This window comes from Ursus arctos, chromosome X (genome assembly GCF_023065955.2).
Source record: "Ursus arctos isolate Adak ecotype North America chromosome X, UrsArc2.0, whole genome shotgun sequence".
Classification (NCBI taxonomy): Eukaryota; Metazoa; Chordata; class Mammalia; order Carnivora; family Ursidae; genus Ursus; species Ursus arctos.
The window spans coordinates 34,622,677-34,647,457 of NC_079873.1; the positions used below are offsets into that span (position 1 = coordinate 34,622,677).

Consider the following 24,781-nt stretch of genomic DNA (forward strand, 5'->3'; position numbering starts at 1 on the left):
GGAATGGATACAGCAGAACAATATCTTATCCATAGTACTGCGAGATAGTCTCCATCAACCACAGTATGTAGAAAAGCTAGAGAAGATTCTTCGTTTTGTCATCAAAGAAAAAGCTCTGACTTTACAAGATCTTGATAACATCTGGGCAGCACAGGTAAGAAATTTCAGATGGTGACTATGCGGTTTCTAAAAGAAAGATACTAAAAACTAAAGGAATATAGTAGTTGTGAAACAGGATGAACGCTTACATTGTTTGACTTCTGCTATGTTTAAATGCTCGTGATTTACAGAAATCGTGTCAATCTTTTTTAAATAGCCAATAACATGTTTTTAAAGATTTATGAAAAAATTTATGTGTTTATTTTAGAGAGAACAGGGGGAAGGAGGGACAGAGGGAGAGGAAAAGAGAGTGTTAAGCAGATTCCACACCGAGTGTGGAGCCCGACACAGGGCTCCACCTCACGACCTGAGCCGAAACCAAGAGTTGGACACTTACCCGACTGTACCACCTAGGTGCCCCATAATAGCTAATAATGTTTTAAGTATATTCATCATTTGCTGTATGTTTGGTACAGGTTAACAATTTGTAGGTGGTGGGTTGTTCTGTTTAGTATTCAGTACAGATTTTTGACTGAAGTATTTTATTAACACAATATTGCATTAGTTTCTTGCTAAACTTAACTTGAAAAAAACCTTTAATCTCAGTAGAGTTAAATCACTAGATTATTTATGAAGACTTGGAATAATCCAAAGGATTTACAGCTTTTCTGAAAGATAAGTAACTTTTTTGGTTTCAGAGCTAGAAACTAGGTGATTCCTTCGATTACCTCAATGACAGGTTTCTACTGGCATCACTTGGGAAGTATTATTGAGTTTTAGATTAACAGAACTTCATGTTTTGAGTCTGTAGAAACCAAGAAAACATTCAGTTTTCCCTTTGAGTGCTTAAGGTTCCAGTTTTGGAACAGTACCATTGGTGTGCTTTATTGTTCTCCTACTAACAGTGTTAAAATTGGCACGTTAGGGGCACCTGGGTGGCACAGCGGTTGAGCGTCTGCCTCTGCCTTCGGCTCAGGGCGTGATCCCGGCGTTATGGGATCAAGCCCCACATCAGGCTCCTCCGCTGTGAGCCTGCTTCTTCCTCTCCCACTCCCCCTGCTCGTGTTCCCTCTCTCGCTGGCTATCTCTGTCTCTGTCGAATAAATAAATAAAATCTTAAAAAAAAAAAAAATTGGCACGTTAAATTCAGTAAATTGTAATAAAGGCTCACATGAATTCCCAAGTACACATTAACTGTGTGTATCAAGGAATTAATTTGTCAAGTTTTAGAGACCAGTTCTAAAGCATTTTTAAAATGTTACGAATTTTCTTATGTTCTACGCTTAGATGAAGCTAGTAGGAATAGTTTAAGTAATAACTGTCAGCAGTCAGTATAGACAACTTATCTGCTGTTAAAATTCTAATATGCTATGTTTTCTTTGGTTTTTCAATAGGCAGGGAAGCATGAAGCCATTGTGAAGAATGTACATGATCTACTGGCAAAGTTAGCGTGGGATTTTTCTCCTGAACAACTTGATCATCTTTTTGATTGCTTTAAGGTAATAGCATAGCATAGTGCCACTTTATTTTAATAAAATTACCTTATTAGATCTTTGAGTTGCTCTTAGCCAATAAATTCTTCAGTAGAAATTATTGAACAATTTCTGGTGTGAAGGAATTGGTCATTTTTTTTTCCAATGAGAACTTAATGTTCGTTTTTTTATAATAATAACCCTCATAAATACGGAATCTCTTAAACTCAGGTTGTGAGTTTGGATTCCTTTCCCTTAGCAGTTTGGTTTTTTTATTATAGGTTCAGGTGCACTGTAGGACTTCAGGGAAGAAGGATTGGTTGCAATAAAAAAAGTGTCAGTAACATGGGATTACCAGTAGCTTGGTATTCTGGGGTGATGTGCACAGGCAAATGGAAATGTAATTTATAAGGTAGCTCAAGAGCCCCTATAGCGATATCTTCATTGGTATCATCATGTACTTTTTAAAGCCATATTGTATAGTGGTCTCTCTACAGTTGCTAGTATTGTGTTTGTAAAAACTTTGGCGAATTTGTGGATTAAGAACATAGGACCTTATGGCAATAGCAGTGCTCACAAGGGGTGTTCTATTAACAGATTGATAAATGTATCTTAAAATAACAGTTATAACACTGCCTGCTGGTGGGAACATAAGATGCTACAACCGTCTTGGAAATAGATTGGTATTTCTTGAAAGGTGTAGGATTCTCATGACTCATCATTTTGACTTCTGAATATATCCTCTAGAGAAAGTCATGCATATGTGTGCCAGGATACACATTTAACATGTATAGTATAATTATTTGTAATAGCAAGCAAGAAAATTGCCATGTAGGATGGATAAATTGTGGAATGTTCCTACAATGAAATAGTTCACAACAATGAGAACGAGCAAATTTGAGTAATTCAACCACATGAGCAATTCAACTGCTAGATAATGAGCAGAAAGTTGAAGAAAGGAATCAAATCACACAAGAATTCATATACCTTGATTGCATTAACATAAACTTCAGATATAGACCCAGCTGGCTTCTGGAGTGCTGCTTACTGTGTTATTTTTGACCTGGGTAATAGTTACAAAGGTGTTTACATTATGTACTCTAGTAATGGTATATATTTATACCTTTCTTGATGTGTATTTCATAACAGAAGGGAAAAAATATGAATTACTGACTTGTACCTCAGACCAGTTAAATCTGAGTTGCTTGGTATGGGGCCTGGGAGTCTGTATTTTAAGCAACATTCTCAAGATGAATCTTAAGCACATTAAAGTTGTAAATAACTGGCTTATGGAAAAATTCAGTTTGAAATCTATCAAAGGCAGCTGGGGAAATAATAGAATCCATTATCATGAGTACTCTAAAGTTAATTGCCATTCACAAGACTTCTGAAATGGCACAGTGCGGGATCAAGATGGCCATGATGGAAAAAGAAGAAAGAGGTCAATTGTTATTATAGCCCCCGGACCCTCCTTTTCTCTAAGGATGGTCTAAATGCAATAATAGTCTAAATACAGACCTGATTCCATTCTTTTTTCCCCTCCCTTTGGCCTAGCAGGTGTTTATTAAGCACTCGTTATTTGGTAATAAGCATTGTTTTCTGAAATGTTGAAACTTTCTCCAAAAGATGATGCAAAGGAAGCATGAAGTCCAGGTCACTTTGCAGTTCTTTATGGACTAGAACCAAATGATTTCAGGCTTGCTGATTAGTCTTTACATAGGTACTTGCCTAGTCAAGTTTTAAGTAAGTCTTTGTTCTTCAAAGCAGTTATACCATTGTACAATCCCGTCAAGATTTTCACATCCTTGCCAGCAGTTGTTCTTGTCAGAATTCTGGATATTTGACAATCTGCTTGGTGTGAAATGCCTCATTGTGGTATTGGTTCTTAGATCCTTGATCACTAATGAGGTTGAACACCTTTTCATATGTTTCTATTCTTTATTTTTTTGTGAAAACCCTATTGAAGTTTTTTTGCCTCATTTTTCCCTATTGGGTTGGTTTTTTTCTTGGTGGGTTGTAGGAGTTCTTGGCATTCTCAGTGATAGTCCTTACCAATTCAAATGTTGTAAAGACTTTCTCCCAGTTTTTCATTGTCTTCTTTACTCCCATTATGGTGGCTTTGGATGAATAGGTGTTTTTAGTTGATTTTTCCTTAATCGATTTCGTATGTAATTATTTTAGTATATATCCCTCAGAGATGAGTACATGAAGAAGAAAATTGTATTATCATTATTGCATCTAAAAAACTAATAATTCTGTGGTACTGTCAAATAGTGTTAACCTTCCAGTTGTCTCAGAGCATTCTTTATTTTTGAAGTTTGTTTGAATCAGGATTCATACTTTATAATTGGTTGTATATGTCATTTAAGTCTCTGTCAATTTACAGTTTCCCCCCCTTTCTTTTTCATTCCCTGCAATCTGTTTGTTGAAGAAACTGGATTAATTGTTGTGTTGTTTTAGATCAGTAGTATGGAATACAGGCTTGTGGGGGGGTTTTTTCCCCCCCTTTTGCTAGAATACATCATAGGTGGTCATGTGCTCTTAATTTAGGAGGCATGTAACACCTGGTTACCTTTTTAAGATCTAATTAATTGTAATATCTAATATTTCAATTTTTTCCCTGTATCCTTAGACGTTTTGTATTTCTTTCGTAATTTTGAGGGGTCTAGAAGGACTTACAAGTATGCACTAAAGTTGTCTTCCAAGACATCCCTTATTTATTCAAATTGTAAATGTCTGTAATAATTCCAGTGAAAGAATCTCCTGTAATTAACATAGTTGTTCTATTGTTTGTCATTTGGTTGATTTCACTTTATTTTCTAATAAACAGTCATCAGCAACTTTATACATACAGCTTTTCTCATATTGTTTAGCAATATCCCTGGCCTTTACCCATTAGATGCCACCATCAGACACACCCTACCCCATGCGCATTATATAAACTGGGCATTTGTAAAAAACAAACAAAAAAAAAAAAAAACATTTTCAGAGGTCCCCCCCCCATTGTGGAGATTTAAAAGAGTATTATGTCTTATAAATTGAAGTATAATAGGACCATATCATTTCTGCATAACTTAGAAATTGTTTTTAGTGGTTAAGAACAGACTTTGTTACAGACTATCTTGTTTTCATGTGTGTAGTGCACAGTGCTTTCTCATCATCTTTTTAAATTTATGAAAATCTTTGTATATCAGGTTGTCATTGCCATCTTTTAATATTTCATTATTTTTTTTTAAATTTGAGAGAGCATTCGAGCGAGGTGGGGTAGGGGCAGAGGGACAAGCAGACTCCCCACTGAGATGCCCCGACCCTGGGATCATGTCCTGAGTAAAAGTCAGACACTTAACCTACTGAGCCATCTAGGCACCCCTTAATATAATTTGAAAGTCACAAATAACAGACTGAATCTAAGGCAGTGGTTTTCAACAGGCCAGTTCTGCACTCCTCACCCCCACCATCAGAGATATTTGGCCAGGATATGGACATAATTTTGGTTGTCACAGCTGGGAGGAAGAGTTGCTACTAGCTTCTGGGTAGGGGCCCGGGAGGCTGCTCAGCATCCTACCGTGCACAGGACAACCCCGACAACAAAGATTTCTCCAGCCTAAAATGTCAGTACGAAGGTTGAAAAACCCTGATGGTAGGTGTTGTAACTATAGAGATTTTTTTTTTGTCCACATGTTTAATTCTGCCCTGTTTTCTCTCTCAGATACCACTAGAATAATTCCGTGCTCAACTGTGTTGTTTTTCCCATGAATATAGTTAACCCATGACATTTAATTTAATCATTGATGGGTAAATGTGTTGGTTTCATGTCATTTTAATTTTTTTTTCTAGGCCAGTTGGACAAATGCAAGTAAAAAGCAGCGTGAAAAGCTACTTGAGCTGATTCGTCGCCTTGCAGAAGATGATAAAGATGGCGTGATGGCACACAAAGTGTTGAACCTACTGTGGAATCTGGCCCACAGTGATGATGTACCTGTAGACATCATGGACCTGGCTCTCAGTGCCCACATAAAAATACTAGATTATAGTTGCTCACAGGTAAGATGTGCCCTTTGTTCACTTTTTCTGACTCTTGCCTTCATCCTCAGGATGGCTTAGAAACAGTAGTTCCCACATCTTTCAATGTTATTTTTGAAATGATCTTCAAGAATTGACTCACTTTCTTCCTGTAAGTCTGCCTTCCTCATGTTAGGTCTCTGTGTCAAAATTTTATGTATCCTCTGAAAAGCATTTTAGTCTCCTTGGGAGAAAGGCAGTATTAAAAAAAACAACAACAACAGGTTATAGAGTGGTAGTATTGTCAGATGCGTGGTGCTGAAATAGCAGTTTCAAAAGCTGATGAGAGACTTCAGAGGTAAGAGAATTTGAATTTTCTTTGCTCACAGGGAAATTAAGAAAAATTAATAGAATTTTCTAAATAGTAAAACATTTTGAGCCTTGCCTCGAGCAAATCACACAACAGCTTCCCTGCATTCTAACTTGTAGCATTACAAGAGTTAACTATTAACTCTTAGTAAAATGAAAATTGCTGATTAATTAATTTTCTACTGTTAAAACTATTTGCTACACCACTGAACTGAAATTTAGGTGAGAGCTAATAAGCTCAAATAGGTGTATGTGATTCAGATGCCATTCAGTTTTTTACTATACTTGTGACCGTTCATTAAATATTTAGTATATCAAATACTAATATGAACCTTCAGTTTAAATTATTTCATTAAACAGAGATACACACAGAGTAATCCAGACTTCTTAGGTGCAGAAACCTGCATTTCTGATTACTTTTGATTTAGAGGAAGGAGTAAATAAGGTGTAAGAAGTGAAATGTCACATTTGAAATAATATTGAGTTTATGCTAACTTTTATAACTGCTTTCCTTTTATCTTTTTGTATATATGTCCATATGTCCTTATTTTGATTTTTGGTGAAACTTTTTAACTTAGTTGCCATACCATTATTTTCTTTGTAAAATAGAAATTTTCGGTGTCCCTCACTATGCTAAAACAATCCCATATGGAATAACAATTCGTATATGGTAGAATTCTTGGAAACATTGGATAGTACTGTTTTACCTTTTGTAGTTTTGGTAGTAAATGTGAATTAAAAATGTATTTGCTGCTTTTTAACACTGTTAAACTCTTCTCTGCAATTATTACATGCTTATGATGATGATCTTATGAGAAAAGCCCTATTTTATCCTTGGAGATGGAGTTTTCCTGTGTAGGACCTATCTAAAACATTGAAATTGTTTGTTTAAGGACCGCGACACACAGAAGATCCAGTGGATAGATCGCTTTATAGAAGAACTTCGTACAAATGACAAATGGGTAATTCCTGCACTGAAACAAATTAGAGAAATTTGTAGTTTGTTTGGTGAAGCCCCTCAAAATTTGAGGTAAGGCCTTTAACAGAAAATTTCAATATTTTTATTTTTATATTTTATTTAAAAGAAATAGCATTGGCACTTGGTAAAAGCAAATTTTTCAAAAGAAAGCATGGGCTAAGAGAAGGGTTAATTTGGAACAAAAGATTCCTCTATCATATCCATATCCTTGATTTTATTGGTGAGAAAGTAAGCCACAATGAAGTGATAAATATCAGAATCAGGAATATTCTGTATTACTCATGAACGATGACAAGTTATGGTTTAAAAATACTTTTTGATTGATTTTAGCTAAATTTCTGTTAGAGTGGTATGTATGTATATATATGTATGTGTTCATAAATAGTGTTCTTCAAATATAATAATCTTACATGCTGAATTCTGGTTACTAGAATAATTTGTCCTGATATTTTCTCTTTATAAGAGTTGGAACAGATAATGTACAAAGTTAAAAATAATGTGCAGAGAGAGAGCTAGGTGTAGTACTAAGAATATTTAGGATTCCTTGTGTCTAAGCAGTTACATCATCTTGTAAAGATGTACTAATTGAAAGAAATGTGTTTTTCGTATGTGTAAAATTAGATAATTGCCAAAGATCCTTTGCAGCTCTGGATTATTAAGATATGCCTAAAACAGAAAAGGCCATATATCTTTTGGCTTCATTGGTTGAACTTTGTCTCATTTTTTTCCAAAGGCTTGAAAAAACATGAAATTAGAAAAGCTATAGGGATAAACAGTGGAGAAAATTCAGACATATAATTTAATAGCAATAACATTTATATGAGGGACATATTTTGATTTTTGGGCCACTGTACGTAATGCCTTTTTGCCTTTCTCGAATTAATTTGTCCGTCGTAGAAAGAGTAGTTTACATACTCTTTCAGGGTACAGTGGCTTCATCTCTACTAGAATAGTAATGGCTCTGAGAGTTTATTGGTTTCAGTGAAGGTAGCAGAACAGGTTGAAAAGGAACTTAGATGTCTTTCTGCTGATACCTGTGGGCAAATACAGCTACAAACCAAGTGTTCCAGAATGTACTTTGAATGGCTAATAAGTAAAATTTTACAGAATGCGTTTTCTTCGATCAGATTCTTCACTATTATAGCATAATCATTGTGGTGCTCTCCTTGCAAGGATTATGTTCTGTTTTATAATTCTGGAAATAATCATGTAAACTTACACAAGTGCTGTAGTACTACTGTAGTATAGGAGTAGAACTTAGTCGTTGAGGTAGATGCCCATGTTGTGAGATTGGAAAATATTAATGTGTAGTTTCCATGTAATAAGAATAATGGAATAAGGGGCGCCTGGGTGGCACAGCGGTTAAGCGTCTGCCTTCAGCTCAGGGCGTGATCCCGGCGATCTGGGATCGAGCCCCACATCAGGCTCTTCCACTATGAGCTTGCTTCTTCCTCTCCCACTCCCCTTGCTTGTGTTCCCTCTCTCGCTGGCTGTCTCTATCTCTGTCAAATAAATAAATACAATCTTAAAAAAAAAAAATAATGGAATAAATGTCTGATTTTCTGAGGCATTATTTCCTTTTAAATTACTTGATATTGTTATTAAAGAAAGTAAATGGCCAAGAGTATAATTCTGTCATGAGGTAAACCATCTAAAATTTTTTTAAGTAGTAGCTAAGAATTTAGATTGTGTAAGCACTTTTGATTACAACAGAGTTTAATTGCCTAATTATATTGTTAAGTTCTTCTCGTTTCAGTCAAACTCAGCGAAGTCCCCATGTATTTTATCGCCATGACTTAATCAATCAACTTCAGCACAATCATGCCCTAGTTACTTTGGTAGCAGAAAACCTTGCAACTTATATGGAAAGCATGAGGCTGTATGCTAGAGGTATGTATTGTAAGCTCACATGAAATACAGGGAATAACAGCAATTTCCCAACATTTTTTTCACCAGTTACCTCACAAATGGACAACATAAGTATTTTAAAAGATGGTCAATAATGGGTCTTATTAACTGTCTTACTTTATGAGTTCATGTTCCATTTTTTATGTTCAATTTTTACCCACCCTCAATTCCAAGCCAACCATTTCACAGCTCTTCCTTTATTGCTTACCTTCCCCACTCTCCTTGTTAAATTGATTTCTTTTTCTTCTCCGGGAGTTCTGCCTACCTGTATTATGTAATTGGTTGTTACCTTCTTTGGAATGAACTTTACTCATTCTGAACCTTTGTTTCCTTACTTACCTTCACCTTTATTTTTTCATGAAAATTTGTGTTGTCTAAGTTGTTCTTGTATATGTTATAGTTCCTTTATAATCCTAAGTCCTTATTTCGTAAGTCTTTCAGACTTTGTGAATTAGAAAATTCACAAGAACAACGATGTGAAACTATAAGAATCCACATGTTTATGTTGGTTTTCAAAGTGTGAATTTGTTTAAATGTGCTAGGGTAGAGTTTCCTGAGGTTTCAACAGCTAGTTTTTAAGTTCCTGCCATACGTGAAGCTGTGTTTCAGTACTCTTTTTTTGTCCTCTGGCAGTTGTGTTTATCTGTGCTAGAGTAAGGGTGCGTTTTTAGTACACATTCCACTGTCTTATAGGCCCAACTTTGTTCCCGTAGCCATAGAAAGAAAACTTTGTACTACCACTGCTAGAAAGCGATTTGAGCATAGTAGTTACCTAACATACTACTGATTTAACATTTTATACTAGATGAAAGTCTGCAGAAGCTAATAGTTACAGATTTAAAATGGTATTTCTAATACTCAGTATTTGAAGAGTAGATTAGACTCTTGGCATTCTTGAATAAAATCCCAAGATGCTTATAAATCATAGGATTTGCTTAACACAGGGTATATATATTCCCATCTAAAATTCAGGTAAACATGGAAAAAATTAAGCAGTACTTCAGATATGCCTACTAATTTGTATTGACTCCTTTGTTCTTTGATTTACCCACTCTGGGCCAGCTGAGTCCTTCTAGGTAGTAGATTGTAGAGCTAGATAAGCAATCTAAGCATCAGGTGGCTGATATGCACCAGGCAGTGATCTTGTACCGTTTCAGGCCTGAGTTCCTTCTAAGCAGCATAAGGCAATCGAGGCAATATAGGCACGTGACCGTGTAATTTATGTTCTGTACCATATGCAACCAAAATCTGAGATATGTGCAAGAGTTTTCCATGTAATATACCCAGTCACTCAAGCCATCTGGGCTCAGTTTAACATAATGCAGATTATTTGTTATGGTCTCATCTCTTCTTGCTGGTACAGAGTCCTCACAAATGCCATTGCAGGCCTTCCCCCAAAATGGAGCCATATAAATATGTGCTGCAATGCTGATTTTTACTTATTTCATTGTTATGTGGTGTTCCAATTCTTTTCATTGCCAGAAGGTTGAGTACTATGCTGTTGGGGCACTCAGGAAGTGATGGTGCATGTGCAGTTCAGCCTCACTAGGGTTGCCAGCTTTGTTTTAGTCAAATTCTACATGAGTCATTGCCTCATCTCAATTTTATTGTCAAAAGAAGGTTCTCAGTCTTCAGTTTTCCCTCTTCAAATTGTCTGTAGCTCCATAAAATGACAGGTATGACTCTTGATACAACTCAGATTGTCTAGATTTGAAAATGACTAAAAGCATATTATTAGGTGTATGACCTTGGGCAAGTTACGTATGCTAGGACAATGCCCAGCACATAGTAGTAAGCTCTTGGATTTTTGTTATTGATGTTCCCCTGAATTCATTGTCGTACCTTCTGTTTCTCCTAACTGGTAACTTCTCCTCCTTTATTACAGTACTGTTCTGATCAGTACCAAATGGTCGCTCTGCAGATCCTTAAATATGGGGGAGGGGTGGAGTACTTTTTAAAAAACTAGTAAAATTCTTCTGTTTTAATAAACTTTTTGTAGTATTTTTTTTTTTTTAAAGATTTTATTTATTTATTCGACAGAGATAGAGACAGCCAGCGAGAGAGGGAACACAAGCAGGGGGAGTGGGAGAGGAAGAAGCAGGCTCATAGCAGAGGAGCCTGATGTGGGGCTTGATCCCAGAACGCCGGGATCACGCCCTGAGCCGAAGGCAGACGCTTAACCGCTGTACCACCCAGGCGCCCCTAAACTTTTTGTAGTATTAAGTCACTTCTGTCGTAACATTAACCACCGATTTCTGAATTTGGAATTCTAAAGTAAATTACAGCTTTTGTCTCTATAATAGAAGTAGTCCATAGATCTCATTAGGTATGAGACATACTATTCACAGGATGGCATCAAGCTTCCACAATTTTCCGATACTCTTAATTTCTGATAACTATTATATCAGTATTACGTATTTGTCCTGCCCTTTTTCATCTCCACCAACATCTTTAGTTTTGGAATAAAACATTTTTACAGGGGCGCCTGGGTGGCACAGTGGTTAAGCGTCTGCCTTCGGCTCAGGGCGTGATCCCGGCGTTATGGGATCGAGCCCCACATCAGGCTCCTCCGCTATGAACCTGTTTCTTCCTCTCCCTCTCCCCCTACTTGTGTTCCCTCTCTCACTGGCTGTCTCTATCTCTGTCGAATAAATAAATAAAATCTTTAAAAAAAAAAAAAAAGGTTTTAACAGTAGTATGGTCAGCTGATTCTTTCCCCTGTTTTAATATTATATAGATAAAGTAATGAATTTATTAAAATTCTCTCCAGTATTTATTCTGTGTTCTTACTAGTAGTGTCTTCAGATACTGGTGCTTACAAATCATCCATTGAAAGTTTTTTCATGCATACAACAAAGTAGAAGACCACTTTTAACTTTCACTCACATTTTGCCTTATTGGTAGGGTAGTCACTGAATTGACTTGAATGCTTATTGATAGTTTTATTTACCATTTTTCCTGGTTTCTGGATAGAGTTGTAGGACTCCTCTTCATTGTATATCATATTTTTGCGTTCTGTTTTCTAAGGACTACCACTTCCAGTGACCTCTTCCCAATCTCTTACATCCAATACTGGAAAGTTTCAGGAACATTTTTCCACATAAAAGATTTCTTCGTGAGCGTCATTCACCAGCAGTGCTCTCTGTGTTAGGGTCAAATCCTGGTCTAGACTTTCTCAGCTCTGGCTCATTCCTATGCATTGGTCATGAAATATGGTTAAATCTGTGTGAGCTCTTTGTGATTTAAAAACATCGAGTATTCATTTTATAAATAGCTTATAGTTCTCTAGAGTAATGGTTATTTCCAAGGCCTGGTGTAAGGAAAGTACATGAGATTGTCCTCCGACATCTTATTTTAGAAAGGGCGTAAGGAATTTTGTTAAGGGGTGCCTGGATGGCTCAGTTGGGTGAGCGTTGGACTGTTTGATTTCGGCTCGGGTCATGATCTCAGGGTCATGAGATCGAGGCCCATGTTGGGCTCCACACTCAGCAGGGAGTCTGCTTGCAATCTCTATTCTCTCCCCCCCCCCCCCGTGTGTGTGCATTCTTTCTCTCAAATCTTGAATTAAAAAAAAAAAATCTTGTTGACATGTCAAAAACAAATAGGAGTTGGCTCTTACTGGCCAAAATTAGGTCAAAATAAATAATAAAAATAACCCATTAAATAAAATACAGACTCCTCAGTCCATGTTGAAAGAAAGGGAAAGGTACCAACTAATACATGTAGAACATGTGATGACAATAAAAAAACCATGGGACGAAGGGTTTGATTTGTTGAATGGTGGGAGTAAGATGTTCAGTGGACCTTTTCTTTTTTTATTATTATTATTTTAGAGGGTGCAAGGGGGTGGCAGGAGAGAGAGAGAGAGAGAGAACAACATCATCAAGCAGACTGCACTCTGTGTGTGCAGCCCAGCGCGTGGCTCGATCTCACAACCCTAAGGTCATGACCTGAGCTGAAATCAAGAGTCGAATGCCTGACAGACTGAGCCACCCAGGCGCCCCTCAGTGGATCTTCTCCTTAACAAAACAGTCGTTTCACTGGTTTTAAATAATCATTGAAAGTACCTGGGAATTATTCTAAGGGGATACAGAAAATAGCTAAACCATTATTCAAGAAAATCTCTTTAAGAAGAATATCAAGAGTCTGTGGCATTGGAGCCACAATTTCTACTCCCTCTCCCCACAGCTGCCAGTCTAGAGCTGTGGTTCCACCATAAGAAGTGCAGGCTGTTGACATTTATTATCTTGACCAATTATGTTTTGTAGAAGTTCTGTTCTAAGGCAGTCATGGTAGAACAGAGACTCCCTTATCATGTGCGGTGTCTACTCATAGGGCTGAAACTTTACTTTAGGCATGGCGGTCTGAGAATGCTGAAGCCCCAGTAGTCCCGTGGCAGCTTGCTATGTCATAAGATGGAAATTCTATGTCTAAAGGGACAAACTGAGAAAATCGGGGGCCATTACCGTTTCCCACGTACCAGCACCACTCAAAGAGCCAGAGGTACCACTCTGGGAGAAGCTGCTTGCTGTGTTGTCACCAGCTCCTATTAGTGGCACAGAAGTTCTGCCCAGAGGGAGAGACAGGCTGTGAGGACGAAGATCTCAGCAGTTAGGCTTGAAGGGGTTTTGGACCAGAGCATGCCATTCCTAAGAGCATTATTAAAAGCAGTGGGAATTTTGGTGAAGAGCAATTAAGAGGGAACTTGTAGTTTCATATATTACAACTATATTAACCAGTGAAACTGCAGAGCAACCAAATGTTTAACAGAGATCTAGATAAAGACAGCCAAGACAAGCCCTCCTGGGAACACAGTCAACTGTAGGGGGTCACGAATGTTCTGCACATGCGTTAGATTGCACCCACTCAGAAGCAATCAGAGCAGGACATGGACAAGTTGAAAGCATTCTTCAGTCCACACACCAATCCATCAGTAAAGGTTTTTTGTAAGCTTCACTGGCTCAAGAACTTAAATTCAACTTCTGACCAAACACTGGGTGATTTACAAGCTACCATGACCCAGGGGCAACTCCTAAGAAGCCAGGCTTAAAAGTAAAATTTTATCCCTTTTAAAAATAAAAGGGATAAAATATATCCCTTGTAGTCAGAAAGACTCTGTTTCGTGCCTAAGACTACCTTCGTGAGTGATGAGGAAGAAAACGTATCAGATTACTAGTTCTTGACAGAATGTGGGACAAAAACTACTTGAACTGTGATGGTAGTCTCCAAGCACATTCACATCCAGTAGTAAAGGGCAGTCTAACTAGCCAAGGGGACTTAATTATAGCCTTTGACCAGTAAGGGGCTAATGCTGAGCCAGGAACAACCTCCAGGTAACAAGGCTGAAAGGTAAAAATTGAGGAAAAACACTGTGGGTGAGATAGACTTGACTTGAGTTAGTTTAGCCTAGTCACTAAACAACCAACAAATAACACCAACCCAGGAAGTAAGTGGGTAGTCTCAGTATTCAAGTTGCTACATTTTTTTTTTTAAGATTTTATTTTATTTATTGGACAGAGAGAAACAGCCAGTGAGAGAGGGAACACAAGCAGGGGGAGTGAGAGAGGCAGAAGCAGGCTCCCAGTGGAGCAGGGAGCCTGATGCGGGGCAGGATCCCAGGACCCTGGGATCATGACCTGAGCTGAAGGCAGACGCTTAACGACTGAGCCACCCAGGCGCCCCGCTACAATACATTTAAGTACCCAGATTTCAACAACAACAAAAAAAAATGTGAGGGTGTCATCCATACAGACAGACCACAGAAACTGCCTCTGAAAGGGCCCAGGTGGTAAACTTTGTAGACAAAGACTTGAAAGCAGTTACTACAAATATGCTCAGTGTGCTGTGGGAAATTGTGTCTAAAGAATTAAAGGGAAGTATCGTGACAGTTTTAGTTGAGAATAACAATAACAAGATAGGATTTTTTCTAAAAGAATCAAATGGAAATTCTGGAGTTGAAAAGGATAGTACCTAAAATGAAAAATTTGCTACAGGGGATGAACAGTAGATTTGAGCTGTTGGAAGAATCAGTCTGTGAAGATTGATCAATAGAAATTATGCAATCTGAAGTACAGTGAAGAATGGATGAAGAAAAATGGAGAGAATCTTAGGGAAATATAGGACACCATTAAGAGCACCAACCTACCTGTATTGGGAGTACTGGAAGGGTATGGAGGGAGAGAGAAGGGAGCAGAAAAAGACATAATTGCTGAGGACTTCTAGATTTCATTGAGAGACATTAACCCATACAAGAAGCTTAAAGTATTCCAAGTAAGTTAAAATTAGAGAGACCTAGGTGCAAGCACATCATAGTTGTAAGAAATTTTGAAGGATGTGAAAGAAAAATGACTCTTCACATGGAAATATCAATAAAATTAACAGTTGTGTCTTAGAACTTCAGAGACCAGAAGGCATTAAGATAACGTACGTGAAGTGCTAGGGGCAGTGGAGGGACTTTACAACTAAGAATCTTACATGCAGCAAAACTGTCTTCAAAAAATGGAGGCAAAATAAAGACCTTCCCAGATAAATATTGAGAATTTATTGTTAGCAGACGCCCTGCTAGAAATACTAAAGGAAGCAATTAGGTTGTCAGTAAGTGACACCAGACAGTAATTCGAAGCCCCAGGGGGGAAAAGAAAAAATACAGGCATACCTTGTTTTATTGCTCTTTGAAGATAATTGCATATTTTACAAACCAAAGGTTTGTGACAAGTCTGCATCGAGCAATTGTATCGGTGCTATTTTTCCAATAACATTTGCTCACTTCATGTCTCTGTCACAATTTGGTGATTCTCACAGTATTTCAAATGCTTTCGTTGTACTTGTTAAGGTGATCTGTGATTGGAGATTATGACTTGATGAACGCTCAGATGATTAGCATTTTTTAAAAGACCTTATTTATTTGAGAGAGAGATCACGAGCTGGGGAGAAGGGTAGAGGGAGAAGCAGACTCCCCGCTAAGCAGGGAACCTGTTGCAGGACTCAGTCCTAGGACCTTGGGATCATGACCTGAGCTGAAGGCAGCCGCTTAACTGAGCCACCCAGGTGCCCTGATTAGCATTTTTTAACACTAAATTATTTTTAAATTAAGGTATTTACATTGTTTTTTAAGACCTAATGCTATTTCCTGCTTGGTGCATTATGATACAAAGTAAATCTAACTTTCATATGCACTGGAAAGCCACAGACTTCATTTTGGAGTCCTGCAACCAAACTTGCAATATCTCCAAGGTATGCCTGTACGAGTTTCGAACACTATAAACCCATAATCCATACCTAACAGGTTCTGTGGAGTACTCCATCCAGCAACAGCAGAATGTACATTCTTAAGTGTAAATAGAATATTCTGCAGGACAGACCATATTCTAGGCCATCAGCAGACCTCATTAACCTCAAGTATTGAAATCATACCAAAGGAGGGGTTTTATCCACAATGGAATTAAATTATAAATAAAAAGGGAAATTTGGGGATTTCACAAGTATGTGTCAAGTATATGCTCTTGACTAACCAATGGGTCAAAGAAGAAATGACAACTGTGAAATGAGAATATACTGAGATGAATATAAACAAAATGCCAAAACTTAGGGAGAGTTGCTAAGTCAGTGTTCAGAGGGAAGTTTATACCTCCGAATGTTTCTTGTAAAGAAGAAAGTTAGCAAATCAGTAACCTTCAGAAACTAGAAAAGAGCAAACTAGACCCAAAGAAGGGAGGAAGGAAATAGTGAAGAATGGAGGGGAAATCAAGTAAGATAAGGTAAAAAAGAAAAAAAAAATAGAGAAAATCAATGAAACTGAAAGTTGGTTTTTTTGAAAAGATCAGCAAAATTGACAAATCTTTAGATAGGCTAAGAAAATAAGACAGTTAAGAAAATCGGAAGTGAGAGGGCATCACTACTGATCTTACAAAAAAATACGAGAATACCAAATCACTGAAATTGAAGAAGCAGTCGAAAAGTTGGATAGACTTGTAGCAAGTGAAAAGATTGAATTAGTAACCAAGAAACTAACCACAAAGAAATTCCTGGACCAGATGGTTTCATTAGTGAATTTTGCTGAACATTTAAAGAAGAATTACCACCAGTCCTTCACAAATTCTTCCCAAAAAATTAAGGACCACTCCTTCTATGAAGCTCTTATTACCTTGATGGCAAAATAATAGACATAGAAGAAAACTATAGACTAATACCTCTTATGAGTATAGATTCAGAATCCTCAAAAATAAACCAAATTCAGCAACATAGAAAAAGGATTATTGGGGGCAACTGGTTGGCTCAGTCAAAAAAGCATGCAACTCTTGGTCTTGGGGTTGTGAGTTCAATTAATGTGGACCATATTAATACAGTAAAGGAACAAAAGCTGTGATCTCAGTAAGTGAAGAAAAGGCATTTGACAAAATCTGACACCTTTTCATTTTAAAATGATTCAGCAAACTAGGAATAGAATGTAACTCTATCAGCCTGATAAAGGGCATCTCAAAGATCTCACAGCTAACCTTATACTTACGGTGAAAGACTGGCTGCTTTCCCCTTAGGATCAGGAATAAGACAAGATGTCCATCCTAGTCACTTCTATTTAACCTTTTAGTGGAGGTGCTAGCCTGAGTAACTAGGCAAGAAAAACAAACAATCCTCATTGGAAAAGAAGCAAAACTGTTATCACAGAAAACAACATCTATATATATACAATCCTAAAGAAATCTCTAAAATCTATTAAAACTAATAAATGAGTTAAACTTGATTGCAGGAATTAAGATGACTATACAAATGTCAATTGTATTTATGGTCAGCAATGATCAACCTGAAAAATTAAATAATTTTATTTGCAATAGCTTTATAAAGAATGAAATACTTAGGAATGAATTGGACAAAAGACATATAAAACGTATACTACTTTTTGTTTTTGTAAAGATGTTTGTTTTTTTTTTTAAGTACTCTGCACCCAGTGTGGGGCTCAGGCGCACAACCCTAAGATCAAGAGTCTCAAGCTCCACTGATGAAGCCAGTCAGGCACCCCCAGAACTTGGACATTTTAAACTACAGAACAATATTGTTGAAAGAAGTTAAAGATCTAAATAAAGGGAGAGACAGCCCATATTCACTGAATGAAACACTTAATATTGTTAAGGTCACAGTACTCTGCAAGTTGACCTACAGATTCAACACAATCCCTATAAAAATCCAAACTTTTTTCTTTTTACAGAAATTGACAGGCTGATCCCAAAAATCATGGAAATGCAAGGGACCCTAGGACCCTAAAACCCAAAATAGCCCTGATAGTAAAAACCAAAATTGGCTGACCTGTAATACTCCTGATTTCAAAACTTAATGCAAAATAACCATAATCAAGACTGTGGTACTGACATAAGAATAGATATATGCATCCGTGGAATATAATTGATAGTCTAGAAATAAATTGTTAAATTTATGCTTGATTTCTTATAAGCGTGCCAAGAATATTCAGTGGAAAGAGGTAGTCTTTTTGATAAATGTTGCTGGAAAATTTATATATGCACATCTGGAAGAAAGAAGTTTGATCCCCTATCTCATACCACCCACAAAACTTAAAACCTATCATAGACCTAGAAGTATAAAATTCTTAGGAAAAAAAAAGGAGTAAATTTTTGTGGCCTTGGGGTGGGGGGAAGCAACATTGTAAGGAGGGGAAAAGGTAATGTATTGTAGTACATCAAAGTTAAAAACTGCTTGGAAATGATATAGTAAAGAAAGTAAAATGACAATCGAAGAACGGGACAAAATAACTGTAAATCATATCCGATAAAGGACTTAAATCTGGAATATACAACAATTCCTACAGCTCAACAATTAAGAGACAGCCCAGTTAGGAAATGGGCATAGGATCTGTATAGACATCTCTCCCAAGATAGACAAATGGCTGAGGCACACGAAAAGTTGCTCAATATCATTAGTTATTAAGGAAATGTGAATCAAAACTACATTGAGATCCCATTTCACACCTAAGGATGACAAAAATAAAAATGACAAAAATGTTCACGTAGCCCTGACTATACTAAAAACCATTGAGTTGTATTTTAAATGTGTGAATTTTATGGTATTTGAGTCCTGTCTCAAGATGCTTTTTCAGATGTGAACTTTTTTTTATAATGAGTTATGAAATAGACTCTCAACAGCTTGCATTCTGTAATGACAAAAACCGGTTTTTGTTAGCCTTAGCCATAGACACTTGAATTTAATTTACGCTCATCTCAATTCTCTTGCTCTTGTCAGTGTGGTGCAGCAGGAGTCAAAAATGGATCCTCTTTGACTGCTAACTAATCATGATACTTAGAGCTGAATGTTTACAAGGAAAACCACCAACCATCCTATTTATGTTCTCACAACCCAGAAGCTTCTCTGTAGCAGTGTAAAGTCTGTCCCTTCCTTTTTAGCATTGATGGATCGTCTTACTAATTGGCTTTTTTTTTTTTTTTTAAGTAGGCTCTGTGCCCACTAAACTTAAGAGCTCGAACTTAAGACCCCAAGATTAAGAGTCACATGCTCTACCAGCTGAGCCAGCCAGGCATCCAGTGTCCTATCTTGATAAAGTGCTGGCACCTAAATAAAAAAGGGATGGGGGTACTAAACCTAGGGGGCTAAAGTTTGGTAAGAAGCAAGATACTTACATAGTCTGCAGATCTCCCCGCACTAATTTCTTAATGATAATGAAAACAAAAATAGTAACTTTACAGTGCAATAACCTACTGGAAACCACCTTAACCAAGTGATCAGAGTTAACTTCAGTACTGTATCAGCGTTAATTTGGTAATTGTAATGTGCTTATATAAGCAAGTGTCCTCATTATTTGGAAATATTTAAGTATTAGGGGTAAAGAGCTATGCCTTCAACTGACTCATACTTTAGAAAAATTACACTTAACGTGTACGTGGCAACTAATGAGTCAAATGGAGCAAGATGTCAACAACTGGTGATTATGGGTGAAGATGATCAGGGAATTCTTACATTATTTTTGCAATTGGTCTTAAGTTTGAAATGACTAAAATTTAAGATTTCCCCTAGAAAAGAACATGGCAAGTAAAAAAAGCTGTGCATAGACTCCTTGTTCAAATTTTTAAAAAGGCAACTGAAATCCATTGATGATTCAGGTACCTAAGGACTGGTTCTTTGAAAAAGAAAATTTGGGGGTGCCTGGGTGGCTCAGTCAGTTAAGCGTCTGGCTCTTGATAATACGCTCAAGTCATGAACTTGGGATCAAGAGATCTGGCTCCGTGCTTGGCGTGGAGCCTACTTTCTCTCCCCTCTCTCCCTCTGCCCCTCCCCCCTTCTTATTCTCCCTCTCTTTAAAAAAAAAAAAAAAGTTCTACATAGTGGAATAGAATTTTAAAGCGAAAACCTCTTGAGAAGTAGTGCTTTAAGTCCTGAGCCCTGATGAAATTGACTTTCATGGAAGTAGAGAGTATGTGTTTAGGACTTTTGGTAGATGGCAGTACATGTGGAAGTAGAAAGCAGTTAGTCCTAATACTTGGGCTTTTCTTCACAAAAACATCAAAAGCAGTTGTTTTTAAACACTGTATGTTCCATCTTTACAACATGTCAAGATTTTCTTCAGAGAAGAAACTTCACTATTTTTGAACACATTGGTTACTATTTCTGAAATTAGTATTCTGTGACCGTAGCACACATGTACCATAAAGTCCATGATCTGGTATGCAAAGATCAGTAATTAATGCTAAAGGGAAATCACACAATTTCTCATTCCTCTGTAACTTGGTACAGCTTTCTGGAAAAAAGGTCAGTGATTTTCTCATGGTTGATGGCACTTGTCAGAGCATTTGCTTCATGTCTCTTCAGCTCCAATCCGCAGATCAACTTGACCATTTCTAAGTCATGCCACTTTTTCCAGTAAAGTCAAAACAAAACCACTGTCCATAGTATTTTTAGGACAGTGGATGCTTTTTAAGGTGTTTTTGGTGTGGTCTTTCATAGCAAATACTGAGGCTTTTCCACCTGTTGTATACTGTAATGAAAGTAAAAACAAAGGGTTTACTAGCTTTCTTTTTCTTTCTTTCTTTCTTTCTTTCTTTTTTTTTTTAAGATTTAGAGAGTGAGCATGAGCGGGAGGGGCAGAGGGAAAGGGAGAGAGAATCTCAAGCAGACTCTACACTGAGCGTGGAGCCTGATGTGGGGCTGGATTCCACAACCCTGAGATGATGACCCAAGCCAAAACCAAGAGTCATATGCTTAACTGACTGGGCCACCCAGGCGCCTTCTTTTTCTTTTTCTTTTTTTCTAAGATTTTTATTTATTTTTACAGAGAGAGTGTGTGTGTGTGTGTGTGTGTGTGTGTGTGTGTGTGTGTGTGTGAGTGAGAGAGAGAGAGAGAGAGAGAGAGAGTGTGTGTGTGTGAGCAAGTGGGAGGAGGGACAGAGGGAGAGCGAGAATCTGGAGCAGACACTGAGCTGAGCGGGGAGCCCAGGATGGGGCTCAATCTCAAGACTCTGAGATCAGGACCTGTGCTGAAATCAAGAGTCAGTCACTTAAGCAACTAAGCCACCCAGGTGCCCCTCTTTTTCTTTCTTTTCTTTTCTTTTCTTTTCTTTTCTTTTCTTTTTTCTTTTCTTTAAGGCATTTAGAAATTGTTAGGCTTAGTGACCAACACCTACCACGTTCAATGAAAGAAAGGTAGATTTTCTTGAATTTCTGAGACTGTTCTAGACTGTCATAACATGCTGATGGTAATAACTATAGTAACTTAATTATACAGAATAGCATCTTGTGTTTGTCTTTTTAGGTAAAAAATGGTCATATGGGGCACCTGAGTGGCTCAGTCAGTTAAGCGTCTGCCTTCAGCTCATGTCATGATCCCTGTTCAGTGGGGAGCCTGCTTTTCCCTCTCCCTCTTATCTCCCAGCTCTCGCTCTCACTCTCTATCTCAAATAAATAAAATCTTTAAAAATAAAAAAAAAATTGGTAATGTAATTTTTTTTAAAGATTTTATTTATTTATTTGACACAGAGAGAGGCAGCCAGCGAGAGAAGGAACACAAGCAGGGGGAGTGGGAGAGGAAGAAGCAGGCTCCCAGCGGAGGAGCCTGATGTGGAACTTGATCCCATGACTCTGGGATCACGCCCTGGGCCAAAGGCAGACGCTTAATGACTGAGCCACCCAGGTGCCCCTGTAATTTATTTTTCATAACTTTTTTTCCCTCCATGAAGACAGGTTTCAGTATAAGAGGAAGGAAATCAAAGAAAAAAAATTGTCCTGGTAGTTTATGTTCGGACCACTCAGGTCCGTTTTAGGCTATAATCAGAAATTGCTTCATTGTGTATAAAGGTAGTGCAAAGGGGCGGTGATGATGAATTTTTTTTTTCTTTTTTAGATTTTATTTGTCAGAACACAAGCACGGGGGGAGTGGCAGGCAGAGGGAGAAGCAGACTCCCCATTGAGCAAGGAGCCCGATGCGGGACTCCATCCCAGGACCCTGGGATCATGACCTGAGCTGAAGGCAGCTGCTTAACTGACTGAGCCACCCAGGCGTCCCTGAAGATTTGTTTTTGACAGCACATTTAACAGATCATTTTCTTTTGGTTGTATAAAAGAAAAGTTTGTTTTTGTACGGAAAATAAGGGGTAGACACCATGAATAAATAATAGTAAACTTCAGGTTGCCTTTTAATAAAAAAAGAATTAATGACTTTTTTTTTTTTTTAAGATTTTATGTATTTATTTTGAGAGAGCAGAGAGCACAAGCAGGGAGTGGGGAAAGAAAGGGGGCAGAGAGAGAGTGAGAAGCAGACTCCCCGCTGAGCAGGGAGCACGATGCGGGGCTCCATCCCAGAATCCCTAGGTCATGACCTGAGCTGAAGGTAGACACTTAACCAACTGAGCCACCCAGGGGCCCCAAGAATTAATGACTTTTTAACTGACTTAATTTTTTTTGGTATAAGTCAGCAGTGTTGTGGATATCCATGCGTATAATGCCTGATTTTTCTTAATTTGCAGATCACGAAGACTATGACCCCCAAACTGTGAGGCTGGGAAGTAGATACAGTCATGTTCAAGAAGTCCAAGAACGGCTTAACTTCCTTAGGTTTGTTTTAAACCATCAGTGTTGTTCTCTTTAAGACATAAGATAATGAATGCTTAGTTAATGTGCTGTATAGTTATGTCTTTGTTAGGTGACCTTTTAGCCTGCCACCTTGTATTTTCCCACATGAAAATGATCACCTAAAAGTCAAAGGACATTTCCCTAAGTGTTTATGATTAAATACTTTAAAATTATTGGCTGAGTTTTAACTTTTCTTCTTTGCAGTATTTGAAGAGAACACATTTTAATATTTTGTATAGACATCTGTCCTTCGTATTTGTTTTCACTAAAAAATAAGTTTATTTTTAAAGAATAAGTTTCCATCTTTTGATAACACCATCTGGAGACCTATCCTCACCTTAATGGTATCCTAGACAGTAAGGAAATGGAAACAAACGGCTGCTGGCTCAACACCTCAAAAGACTGGTTTGCATCCACTGCTGCCTAGTTTATCCTAGCAGTGGCTGGCAGAGGCGGTCTGAATGTGTGAATAACATTATTCTGATGGGGATGAGGCAAAGATGTTTATCCCCTTGAGCCAAAGCTAGATGTAGTCCAAGGCTGAATTTTGAATTTGTTCAGTGATAATTAGCCTTCAATGATTATACACCTAACAGATTTGGAATTATTAAAAATTTTTGATGAGCGGTTTCTTGTGAATTCAGAAACCACATATGCAGAAGTGCTTATTCAGTCCCTAAGGGTGCTAAGAGAAATGCTCAGATTGTCAGTGCTTTGGGAAATGTATTGCATTTATTATTTTGATATATTGGGGAATTTTCTCCTGAGCTAAGTTAATTATGGACTTGTTCATTGAACTATGTGTTTATTTACTGGGAAACATTTACATAAATAGTTACATGATTTTAACTTGAGGAAAAACTCCGTCCACCATATTTTAAGATATTTGGCATTTGTTGAAAATGAAATGTTTTTTTTTTTTCTTTGTGTGTTTTGATTTTCAACCATCTGAATAGAAGGACCTCCCTTCTAGATCAAGAATCACTGCCATAGTGAACCACTGTTATCGATTGGTGTTTGTTGTGTTCCTTAGGTTTCCTAGAACAGAAAAATGGTTATGAGGCCCTGTTATCTTCAAGTTTGGAATCACAGGACCTATTTTACTCCGTGCTGTATTATTGCCTATCTACATGACCTCTAGCAACACACTCAAGGGAAAAGAAGCTAACTTTACTTACTGTATTACTTGGTCTGTGTTAAATGCTTTACATTTAATCCTCATAGCCATGCAGAAGACAGGTATTCTCCCCATTTGATTAAAAAGCAAATGGAGATCAGCATGGCTTAAACTAGCTTCTTTGAAATCTCACAGCCAATATGGACGCCAGTCGTACTGCTCAGCTAGATCTATCTGACTTGAAGGTCTGTGCTCTTTATATTAGTGATTTTTGCAGATCTGTCTTGGAGCCCTAAGGCTTCTAAGGAGCTTCCTCTGAGATTTCTGAATAAGCAATGGACGTTTGATTCCCGTTTCTCCTTTCTTTCCTTCTCTTCCCAATAACTGGGGCAGCCATGCTTGTATTTTATACATTGGACTTCCAAATGGAATTTTTGCTTGAAGAAAGTTTTTTGCTGTTGTATTGAAAAACAACAAACTTTGAAAAATTACGTTACCACAGAGGACATTTCATATCGTATCTGTAGATTAGAAGTAGCAGGGTTAGGGGCGCCTGGGTGGCACAGCGGTTGAGCATCTGCCTTCGGCTCAGGGCGTGATCCCGGTGTTCTGGGATCGAGCCCCACATCAGGCTCCTCCGCTAGGAGCCTGCTTCTTCCTCTCCCACTCCCCCTGCTTGTGTTCCCTCTCTCGCTGGCTGTCTCTATCTCTGTCAAATAAATAAATAAAATCTTTAAAAAAAAAAAAAAA

At 37.7% G+C, this 24,781-nt stretch overlaps 1 protein-coding gene across 8 annotated transcripts in view; it reads left to right on the plus strand.

Annotated features, from left to right (window-relative positions):
* The window catches only part of USP9X (ubiquitin specific peptidase 9 X-linked), a 443,410-nt gene that overhangs the window by 359,343 nt on the left and 59,286 nt on the right, over positions 1–24,781 (plus strand). For 5 of the 8 annotated variants that reach the window (XM_026513318.4, XM_048213431.2, XM_044389367.3 and 2 more), the window contains 6 exons: positions 2–154; positions 1,494–1,598; positions 5,409–5,615; positions 6,836–6,972; positions 8,663–8,811; positions 22,809–22,896. In XM_026513318.4, the coding sequence (XP_026369103.1) occupies positions 2–154; positions 1,494–1,598; positions 5,409–5,615; positions 6,836–6,972; positions 8,663–8,811; positions 22,809–22,896 (839 nt within the window). The remainder of the gene's footprint in view (position 1; positions 155–1,493; positions 1,599–5,408; positions 5,616–6,835; positions 6,973–8,662; positions 8,812–22,808; positions 22,897–24,781) is intronic. The other 3 variants (XM_044389368.3, XM_057310862.1, XM_048213432.2) reach the window with 1 other exon arrangement.